The following is a 12,044-nucleotide window of genomic DNA, read 5'->3' on the forward strand; positions in this document are numbered from 1 at the left end:
TTTAGTATATTGCATGTGTGACAGTGTTGGGGCTTGACCCCCGTCTGGTGGGTTGAGGGAGTTTGGGCGTGAGGGGGCTTGAATATATTAACAGGTGCCACCTTTGAACATCGTGCACCTTCCATTGTGGGCCAGGCTACACCCGTTTCTTTTTAGAACTACCAGACAAAGATGCATTGCCAGAGCAATCAACTGGTGCCACAGAAGGAAACGGACAACCTCCAGGTAGATTGTAGCAGCCACGTGCTAAGAAAGACAGTATGATATGATATCATATTATATGGCATTCATAACGCGCCTAAGCACAAGTGTTTCAAGGCATGAAAGGCATCTATACACAAGTGTTTCAGTACTCACTGCAGCCCGAAACTAGTGGTATGCAGACCCAGCGCGCACTGGTGAGGTATTGTGTGTAAGAGGGGTTCCTACTGGAAAAAGTGCAGCTATGATTGGGAAAGTAAATGGTAGTAGACGATAGGGGCATGCAAGAGAGGGGAGAAGGGTGAGAGAGCAAGAGTAGCAGGGAAGGTTGATATTGGGAGAGGACAGGAAGAACGCTGGGGAGGGTAGATGCTAGAGGTAAGTGGGAGACGACAGGAGGAGGCAAAAGTTGGGAGGAGAGAAAGAGCTAGAAGGAAAGGGAGGGTGGAGGGGAGTAGGAGCTGAGTGGAGGAAGGAAGCAGAATGGAAGGGAGTATGAGGTGAAAGGAGATGGGGAAATCAGGAGGGAGGAAGATCAAAGAGGGAGCAGTAGAAGGGAAGTAGAGAACAGGGAGATGCAAGATCAAGGAGAAGAGTGAACAGGAGTAAAAGGGAGAGAGTGTATGTTCGAATTGACGACAGTATCTAGTCACTAGTCGGTAATGCTAGAGTAGGACACCCCTTTCGGAGGGAGTAAGAAGATGAAGGATTGGTCTTTAGGCCCTCCCGTGGTAGAGAGGCTGCTCTAGATATTAGGGTTACCCATCTAGTGTTCAAGCAGAACTTGGGAGTTAGGGATGCCTGGGCAAAGGTAGCGGGAGTCCTGAGGGATGTGGGGGGGCTGAGGAACCAGCTAGAAGAACCCTTAGTTACCTTAATCAGCAGCCCAAACTATGTCACACTATCAACCCAAGAGAAAGGTTCATGAAAATCTCTTGACCCATCCATTGGTGAAGTGAATTTCTTGAGGACATCAGTGATGTACGATACATGATTAGGTGGTATATTAAAGTATAATCATTAATTCAAATAATGAACATTTTCTAGAAACAAAGATCACATTTAATATATTATGCCTTGTTCGATTTTTCTGAAAATGTTTTTGCAACTCAAATTAACTTTAATTCAGCTACAGCCATAAAAGTACATGTACAATCACACAACTTTCAATTTCATAAAATATCAAAATGGAAATAAGACAGTTGGAACATAATACATGTCAATTTACAATTAGTTTAGTTTCCTGAAATTTAAGTATATTGTAAGGTTTTAAAAAGCCCTTTCTACATAAATAAGACAATACAATGGATAAATTAATGATATGCTTCAAAAACAAGGATACTGCTACAACACCCCCCCCAACACTCCCAAGGAACCTGCCATCAGGCGGCTTGGAAAGCGGGCTGACATTATTAGTGTCGCCTGCGTTCCATGACTCCCGATTGGCTGGCTCCCCCGCCGAGGGTGCTAATGAGGAACAAACCTAAGAACCAAGTCAGAGGCACTTATGTGGAAAATCATCTTATTTATTTTCTTGGTTACAGGTAAAATCAGAATAGATTAGGGCTATGCATTAGACAGAATCACCCCTCAGCCAGCCTCACTCCAACTGTTGCACTGGGCACATTCCTCAAAGCATGCTTGCGTTATGAACTCTGTGGTTTTTCCACTGTTTTGGAGCTTAACTTTGTAATCCGTAGACAGAGAGCACCAGGTTTGGAGGGTTTTGTCACAGCACAAGATGAGCCAGGGTCTGAAAGCCTTGGTGGATCATCATGTGTGGGGGTGTCACTGAGTATTCAGGAGACATGAGGAGGATGGAGAAATGTATTTATTTATTCAGATTTTTAAAGCACACATCAGCCCGGGGGCATCGTAGCGCTGTTACAGATTAGCATAAAGCTGGTTACTGAGAAGGCATAGTGGTTACGAGGCATTTGTATTATAGGGGCAAATAAAGGTTACAAATATTGGCATTACGCAAATAACGGTTACATATATTGGCATTACAGATATAGATCATTACAGTACATTTTTGCTATTCATGGGTTAAGTGAACAGTGTAGTGGGCTAAGGACAGTGTAAGAATGGGCTAAATTCACCGGCATTAGAAATTAATAGAGTGGACTGCATTTGCTTGCAGAATTTCATATACAGTACAAAAGCTCATATGTATATAAAATATTTACAAGAAAAAAAAAAAAAGACTGTTGGACACCAGAAAGAAAAAAGGTCCCACCATCTGAGGCAATCGGCCTCATGTTGCAGAAGGAGGCCCATCCTGGAAGAAGCCTAGGAGTGACTTTGCCCTGAAAGAGGCCTCTGTAGGCCCGCTGTGGCCCACATACTTTTTTAGACTTAATGCAGCGAGTACTCATGAGGTAAACTTCAGCAGTCTTTCCGTGGATTAAAATGGAAAAAAAGGAACGGGTGGCAAGAGGAAAAACAAACAATATTAAGGGAACCTCCATTCTATTTAGCCAAAAACAAGTCAACGCCTACTCCATTTCTTCCTTCAAAAATCTCCATGAAACACCGAAGAATGGCAACACTCCCATTTGGTCCCATATCTTCCATTATTCTAATTTTGAAACACAATAGCTGTTAACAAAAGAATTTGGAAAAATGTTACTCATCACATCCCGAAGTATGGCCACATTGGAGACATCCCAGTTTCAAACAGGGCAATTGGAATCCGACGTACAGAATCGTGACCAATCTCGTTTGGAGCGCTGTCTCCATGAGAACCTCGTTAGATGACACTCCACTTGAACAGTAAACATTTGTGAAACTCCTCATGGTGGGGCAGCTTCTGACGAGTACAGTGGAGCCGAAGAGGACTATGCGGATTCGTGACAGTCGGACATGTAAAAGGGTTTATAGCTCTTACCTCTTTGCAAAGCATGCACAACGAAGCCATCCAATCAGCAAAGGACACTGTAAGCACCAGTATATACGCCATCAACCACTTGTTTTTCATGAATTCATCACAACCTATTAAATAGCTCTGCAAAGAAAAAGAAATAAGGAAGTTAATAACTAAAGCAGTGTAAAAAAAACAAAACACATGTTCTGCATTTCAAGGTCTTCAGCATGGATTCAATATGAACCACTTCAGTACCGCTGCATAGCTGGGAGTACCAGTGTTTTTACAACTGTGGAAAGTATACAAACCACTACATCTAGCCTAAAAAATCGAAACATTCCTCTCTCCTGTGTGTTCGCCCTATGCTTGTCCTCACTCATATTCTATCTACCTTGTGTGCAGTCCATTCTTTCAGCTCACAACCTTAAAAATGTCTCCCAGTTTCCCGTCCGAGACCTCAATCTCATGTATTTGCAACTACCAATTTCATAACTTCCATGACGTTCGCTCATACCATACTTCCAACCTGTTGCTCCCACACTAATTTTACGCTATTAAAAATGTATAATAGTAATGTATAGGCTGTGTACCCAGGCCAAAGTGCAGGCTTTCATTGACACAGTAGGACCACTGTTGCATGTGCGTCCCAGTGCGCGCACACACACGCTGCCGTGAGCCCCCTCCCAGACACTCGCACCAAGGCGATGTTACTAGTTCGGGCTCCCCGGTCGCCCCATACGCACGCGGTGGAGTGAAACGTCACTCTGCCGCGTGCTGACCCTTAAAGGGGCAGCACCACACTCCTCCTTTTCCATGTGGACAAACAACAAACCAATATAACAAAACACTTCTACAAATGCCAATAACACTCCAGAACGAACACCCCTCAATGACCCCTTTAATGGCAACCACCCAGATTCCCACACCAACTGCAGGACCCCCCAGATGTTGCTCCAGACTCACGTGTCCAGGACATAGTAACTGAGGTGGACAGGTTTCTCTCGCCCTGTCCTCAGGGGGTACCTCCTGCCCGCCTCCCAGATAGGCACTCCTGCACCTGCACTCGGCCTGGCCCTGCCAGCCTCCTGGACGGTAATTCCTTTGGCAGGGCTCCCTCTGGCCAGAGAGAGTCGGGAAGGAAGTCCACACCCCCGCCCTCATCCGGAACCTCCATCATGTCCTGCCCGGGGTCACCTCCGTCCGAGGTTCCCCCAGTTTCTTTAAGAAGCTGGCATTCCGGGTGACAGACGCAGTTCCATCCAAGGCCGTGACCATCAACCCCTTCACTGCCACCACATCTATTGGCCCTGGCTCATATGTCAGTGACAGCTTCCCGTGCGGATGCCCGTTTCTTACTAGCACCTAATCCCCGGAAGCCAACTGCTGGGGCGTGAGTCCCCTCCGGAGGTTCTCCTGCTCTGTCCAGAGCCTCCTGTCCATTTCCACCTGCTGATCGTCAATTACCACCGGCACCTTCTCACCCACTTCGGGTAGCAGTCCTCTTTGGCACCTCTTAAGCAGGGCTTCTGCTGGCACGACCCTGGTGGATGTGTGCGGAGCGGTCCGATACCCGTGCAAGAATTGATACAGCACCCTCTGCAAGCACTCGCCCTGCCCTTGAGCGACGCAGAACACTTTATTAAGGGTCCTCATCATCCTTTCCGCTTCTCCATTCGCCCTAGGCCAGAGCAGGGTTACCTTCCTGTGGTGGATGCCATAATCCTCCATTAGCTTGGCAAAGCTCTGCCCCTGGAAGGGTGCTCCGTTATCCGAGCACAGCACCTTGGGGAGGCCATGAGCAGCAAAGATCTTTTCCATCGTCATCACCACATTCTCAAAGGCCACAGACTTGAACGCCACCTCTGGGTACCTAGTCCATTCGCCCACCACGACAAGGAAGTGTGTCTCGCGGGTCATGGAGCCAATATCTGCATGCACCACCTGCCATGGTTTCGTGCCCAGAGGCATGGTTTCAATGACAGGCTCCCATTGTGCTGGTCAGGCCACCTGACGCACCACATACGATGCGACAAACTCCTCAACTTGCCTCTTTAACTCCGGGAACCAGACCTTCTGGCACAGCCAAGCTTTTGTTTTGGCAGCGCCTTGATGTCCCTGGTGGGCCAACTCAATGACCAGATGCATTTTTGCTTGCGGACCACGATCCGGTCACCCCTGAGCAGGAGACCACTCCCAGAGAACGTCAGCTCCTCCCTCATCTTCCACAGCTGTTTGAGGGTAACTTTGGCCTCCTTGGGTCCGAAATGAGAGATTGTCCAGCACAGTCCTCCAGGACCCTTATTGAATGGCAGACTTCAAGATGAGGAAACATTTGTCCTGGGCAGCTGCTGCTTCTAAGTCTGCCAGCTGCACCGAGTTAGGAGTAGCTGCCTCCACCACTAGCTGGAAATGAGCATCTGCCTCTTCAGCACAGGTGTTCTCCTGATCCTCAGGGACTACTCTGGGGTGGCACGACAAGTAGTCCGCTGCGTTATTGCTTCACAGCCTGTAGACCAGCGAGACCCCATATTCCAGTAGCGCCAACATCCATCTCTCAATCCTCGCCGGGGGCTTTGAGGACGAGCCTGCCAGGATGGGCAGCAGGGGCTTATGATCTGTCAACACCATCACCGGCCGCCCCAGGACATATAGCCTGAAGTGCCGACAACCCCATAGTACAGACGGGGCCTCCCGCTCGATCTGGGAGTATTGTTGCTCGGTCTCCGAGAGCGCTTTGCTTGCGTAAGCCATCCGTCCGGACTCCTGAGCTGGCGTCAACTTGGGTCAGAACCGGCCCCAGGCCATAAGGGCTACCGTCCACCACAATCTCCGACTGCAAGGCCGGGTCGAAGAAGGCCATGGTGTCATTAGCAGTGAGAGCACTCTTGATATCTTCGAATGCTGCCTGTTCCAGCGGCTCCCACTGCCACATGGGGTCTTTCTTTGCGAGGGCTCTCAAAGGCTCCAACCGAGCGGCCAAGTTCCTGATGAAACGGCCCCAGTACGTGACCATGCCCAGAAAGCTCTTCACTTCCGACATGTTCTCTGGCGGTCGTGCCTCCTTGATGTCTTTTACCGTGGAACTCACTCTAATCGCGGTGCAGGGTCAGGCCCGGTGACTGGAGCCGTTCAAACGTTTTGGCCAGCTTCCGGAGATGGTCTGCCTCTGACTTCACAAAGACCAGGATATCATCACTGATGTTGAGGACGGTGTCTAGGTCCACCAGGGCACAACGGATAATGTTTTGAAACACTTCCGCAGCCGAGGACACCCTAAAGCTCAGTCTTTTGTACCAGTACAAACCACAATGTGTGATGAATGTTGTGATGTAACTTGATTCAGGATGCAGCACGACCTGGTGGTACCCGGCCCTTAAGTCCAGCTTAGAAAAGAAGAGGGCACCCTGCAGTTCAGTGATGATATCATTGATGGTAGGCGTCAGATGCCGCTCTCTCAATGGCCTTATTGGGGAGGCGCATATCCACGCAGATCCTCACCGCATCTGGTTGCTTTGGCTTCCGAGCAATGACTATGGGGGACACCCACTGGGTTGGGCCTTCAACCTGCTCGATGATGTCGAGGCTGACCCGACAGTCCAACTCCTTGTCAATCAGCTCCCGCAGGTGGAAAGCCACACGTCGATGCTGCAGAGTACCTGTCCAGAAGCATTTGAATGTCCTCAACATACACAGAGTATGCGAAGCTGACGATTCCCAGGGCCTCGGCTGTCGCACAACTCAGGAGGGTGCTGCTGCTCACCATTGTTACATAAAAGCCAGCTCTTATGCGAGAGTCCCCATGTCCCACTTCGGCCACACACGCTCCGTCCAGCGGAATGGGTTGAGACCCTCCGAACGTGAATCTACGCGCCTTGGGGGCAGCCAGCTGCGGTGGTGGTGGTCCCATGGCATCATAGTGTTCTCTCGCCATTACGTTTACAGAAGCCCCAGTGTCGACCGGGACAGGAGACTTGTTCACGGTTACCAGACACCTCGGTTGCCGCCTAGTCTTTGAGCGTAGGACCCCCGTGTTAGACACAAAGAAAATGTGTTCCTCCTCCTCATCTTCAAGTCGGACACCCTCTTCGCCCTGGTCCACCTGTGTGACATTGGGGGACTGAGACTGCCGAAAATAGCCAGACCGGACCTCTCGGCACCACCACAGGCAGGGGAGCTCGACACATTCGGGCATAGTGAGCAGCCAGACCACACCGGCCGCATGCCTTCCCAGCTGCCAGGCACTCTGCAGGATAGGGCAGGTCATAACCACACATTACACACGACTCAACCAAACTTCCCCCTCGATCCCGGATGTTGCCCCCCGATCTTTGGGCACCTCACCCACCCATTCCACAGCCAATGGCACATACTACTTCTGTTTTGCCAGGCCGCACCCCGGCCTCCATTTTGGACGTTCCCACCTCAGCAACTTCCTGGCTTTGTTCCAACTCAAGGATGCGTGGCAGGATGATGTCTGGCTCCCGCAGCAACTGGCGGTATAGCTTGCCAGATGCACACCCCTGGATCAACTGATCCCTGACCATCATGTTAGGGTTGTCCCAGGCACATGTCACTGACAGCCGGCGCAGTCGGCCATAGAAACTGTCCAAAGTCTCATCGTCCTTCTGACGGGTCAACCTCATCACGAACCGCTCATAGTCCACATTTGCCAGCGGCAGGAAGTAGTTGTGGAGCGCAGCCTTAGCAGCATCATATGAGGTGTCTGCCGGTTAAAGGGACTCAAAGACTTTGTGCACCGCAGGCCCAGCGGAGTACAACAGGGTGGCCAGCTTACTGTCATCGTTGGTTTCCATTGTGGCCCTAAAGTACATGTCAAGGCGACCAATCCACGTTTTCCCCATCGGGGCCCCAGGCTGGACAGGGCACCCGAGATATCAAACTCAGGGATTGGCTGCAGCGACCCTGGTGGTCTCATCAGGGCCAATGCTTGAGGCCCCCGGGGCCGGTGGTCCACGCAAAGGCTCTCCTTGGTCAGCCTGACAGTTCATGGCTATGAGCGCACACGCACCCCACCCAAATCACAGATAGGGCCGCAACTCAATCACCCTCTTCTGGCGATGTGGGCTTCTAACCCCTTGAGGCAGGGCAACATCAAGGAACTGGAGCCTCCACGGACGATGAAAATGGTGGAAAACTGATGACAGTCCCAGAAGGAAGATGCCGTTGTCACAGCCACATGAATAGGCCAGCCAGGCCACAGGAATCAGCTAGCCAGTTGTCCCAAAATGGAGTAGGGTGGAATCAGGGAAAGCAACAAAGGAACAGCAGGCCTCCCGGGCTCCTCGCCTCACATTTGACAAAAATGAAGGAAAATGTGACACATTTGCGCCAAAAAAGTACTTCATGTGCTATTAGCAGCTGTCCGCCGCTAAAGTGTCAACAAATTGAGCTTGGATGGCTGACCGTCACCCTAGAATCGAGCAGCGACCATCCTGGACCCTTTATGCAAAATGGCTGCCAGCAGCGTGGTCTGCACCCCCTTCCGCGGCATTTCGAACGCTGAAATCATCATAAAAATCAATTAAATCACCACCGGTTTCACCGCCGTGCCCGGGTTGCAGATCCCGACTCATCAACACTGTTGCATGTGCGTCCCAGTGCACACCCATGCTGCCATGAACCCCCTCCTAGACACACACTCACACGCAGGCAATGTTACTAGTTCTGGCTCCCCGGTCGCTCTGATGCGGCCGGGACACGCCCTGTTTATTTATACGGACTCGGCGGAGTGAAACGTCACTTTGCCATGTGCGGACCCTTAAAGGGGCAGCACCACAACCACTATATATCCTAAGCCTACAGCTCCCTCTAGTGGTGACAATAGGTGAAGCTATGCGAATTGGACCACTGTATATCCTTACCCAACAGCTTCAAGCGAGCATTCTCTGCGTTCGGGCAGCCTCGGCTGTGCATGACGGCATAGGACTAACATACATTTTGACTTTATTAAATAATACACCTAAAATAATCATTACCTGTCTCTTTGCCAATCTAGGTTACTTATCGACCTTTGTACTTTGAGTCTCCTGTATTTGCTATTCCTTTTTGGAATCAATACGCAATGCTTCTATCAGTCTATGTATCAAACACGTCAGATAACTTTGGGACTTAAAGCTGGCTGCTGAAATCTGTACTGGCTTGTATGTGACAGAGCCTTCGGAACCTTTCAGCTTGAGCAAATTTAAATACCCACAAGGCTTTGCCAAGTGCCTCTGGACTAAATGTAGACTTCCAGGCATGCCTACTGAGTGGCACGGTGGCATATGCTTTTTGTTGGCTAAAATGGCCTATACTTAACATTTCTGGCAGATGGGTTTCTTTGTGCAGTTTTGAAACCAAGCATAACACTGCTGGTGGTTGCGCTAATCATGAGGTTGTCAAATAGTACCACACTGATCATCCCAAATGAGGGTGAAGTTGGGACATATGCTGCGACGAGATGCAGAATGTCAGTTGGCGTCCGTGACTGAAAAGTAATAAAATGGACGGATAGACGTTTTCTCGTGTAGCCTGTTATGTTTAACTTTCAACTTCAAGAAGAGAATAAACATGAAATCGAGCACGTGACTCCAGCAAGCTTGTTACAACTACCAAAAACAGAATACAGTGTCTTGTCATAGACGAGGGTCGCTCTTCAGTGCATTCAACAATATGCAGCAAGGAAAGGTCAGACAGGGTGCTGGGCAGAGACTTAGGTGGTGTGTGTGCTAACAGCACACAGCTCTGACCTGCTGGTCACCCCGTCGGTCTGCCTCTTTCTTGGAGTCGGCGAACAAGAAGTGGGTGACCCAGCGTTAATGAGGTGAGCACAGTCTGGGAGGCATATAAAGTGGTAATCAAAAAGGTACTGATGAGGGAACTGGAGAAAACTGAGAGGGCATTGAGGGAGAGGGAGGGGGGGGCCGAGGCCTTGGTGGGACAGCAGCAGCTGGAGGAGATGATATCACTAAGAAAAACCGGGCTCTCACAATGGGACAGGCTGGGAAAGTTGAATTATGCCAAACACGTGGAGAGGAACCATGCATCAGGGGACAAGCCAGGGAAGATGCTGGCTTGGCTGTGCAGGCGTGAGACCGTTAGGCCTCCTATTTGTCTAGTCAGAAATGGGAAGATGGAGGAAGTGGGACACAGGAGGGGATAAACGGTGTGTTTTCTGAATACTACAAAGCATTATATGCAGCGCCCCAGGAAAGCAAGGCCTAAGAAATACAGGATGTACTCGAGCAGATTTGTCCAGTCTGGAGGACTCCCAGGCGGAGTCACTAGAGACTCCTATAACACCAGAGTAGGTGATGGCCATTATCATTTCTCTACCTACAGGGAATGCGCCGGGTACGGATGGTCTTCCGGGTGAGTTCTACAAGGCGTACGTGGACATTTTGGCGCCGCTGTTGACAAAGGTATACAATGAGTCGTTTGAGACTGGGTTATTGCCCGCAAGTATGAGAGAAGCCCTGATAGTGCCGCGGCTTAAACCAGACAAGGATGTACCGGACTGTGGATCTTACAGACCATTGTCCCTATTGAATCAGGACAGCAAAATCCTAACCGCAGTCCTGGCAGGCAGGCAATGGAGAGTGATACAGAAGCTGATCCACCAGATCAGACAGGGTATGTACCTGGCAGGAGTATCTGGGAAAACCTGAGGTGGCTCCACCATGTGATTTAAAGCACGACAGACAGTCCTATCCAAGGTGCTGTAGCCTCCCTAGACACCGTTAAGGCATTCGATTTGGTGCATTGTGACTGGTTATACGCAACAATGGAAAAATAAATTGGGTTTGGTCCACAGAACATGCGATGGGTGCGCCCAATATACACGTCACCAATGGACAGGTTCAAGACGGGCAAGAGATACTCAGTGGCTTGGCAACTGTACAGAGGCTATGCAGGGATGCCTGTTGTCCCTGAGGTTACACATACTGGCAGCAGAACCCATGGCATATTTGAGAAAGGAATATGGGATGGGGTCAGACATGTGATATCGATGTATGCAGATGTTTTATTGTACGTGCAAGACCCGAAGTGAACTTGCCATATATGATGGAGGTGCTAGATAACTCTAGCAAGCTTACAGGTATTAAAGTGAACAAGATGAAATCGTGCCTGTTCCCTTTGACGGCCTCTGCCTCCTTGGAAGCAGACACTGCCGGTTCTCCCCCTACCCTGGTGCAGGACTCCATTTAGATATCTGGGTATTAACATCCACTGAGACCCTTCCCAAGAGCACGAGTATAACACAATGCATGCCAAGGCAGGTTTAGTTGTTTCCATGGGGTTCTGGAGCAAACTACCCAGGTCGGTGATGGGGAGGGCAGCACTGCTAAAAATGGTGGCGTTGCCACAACTAATGCACTGCTTCAGGAATGTCCCATATGACATAGGGCGCTTTTTCAGGGAACTGGAGAAGTTATGCAGAAGGTTCCTGTGGCAGGATGGGAACTGGAGAAGTTATGCAGAAGGTTCCTGTGGCAGGATGGGCAGCATAGGGTGGCTCGTCATACATTGCAGAGACCGTATGACCAGGGAGGGCTACAAGTCCCAAATTTTGAGCTGTATTTCCTGGCGTGTCAGCTGCGGCACGTGGTGAAATGGTTGGCGGATGAATCCACGATTGAGACAACACTGCTGCAGCCCACGCTGAAGGGATGGCACCTGAGAGAGCTCCTCTGGGGCCCTGTGGGGACACAGATGGTGAACGGTTACCTGGTGAAACTGGGCATTCAGATCTGGCGCAGGGCTTGTAGGGTGGATGGGATGGCGGACCCGCTCGCTCCGCAGATACCAATAGTGGCAGTGCTGGGATACAGAGCTGGGGACAGGAACACAATAGAGGCAAGGTGGGAGACGTATGGAGTAGCTACGGTGGGTGATCGGAGGGGTGAGGGGAGATGGAAAACCTTTGAGGAATTGCGGAAGGGGTCCGGGATACAGGCAGACCAGTTCTTACTACACA

General features: G+C 50.2%; 1 protein-coding gene across 4 annotated transcripts in view; it reads right to left on the reverse strand.

Moving 5' to 3' along the window:
• Positions 1–12,044, reverse strand: part of TPCN2 (two pore segment channel 2) — a 675,604-nt gene that overhangs the window by 443,094 nt on the left and 220,466 nt on the right. For all 4 annotated transcript variants that reach the window (XM_069623451.1, XM_069623453.1, XM_069623452.1 and 1 more), the window contains exon 5: positions 3,092–3,208. In XM_069623451.1, the coding sequence (XP_069479552.1) occupies positions 3,092–3,208 (117 nt within the window). The remainder of the gene's footprint in view (positions 1–3,091; positions 3,209–12,044) is intronic.

This window comes from Ambystoma mexicanum, chromosome 11, assembly GCF_040938575.1.
Source record: "Ambystoma mexicanum isolate Mex_15411 chromosome 11, UKY_AmexF1_1, whole genome shotgun sequence".
Lineage (NCBI taxonomy): Eukaryota > Metazoa > Chordata > Amphibia > Caudata > Ambystomatidae > Ambystoma > Ambystoma mexicanum.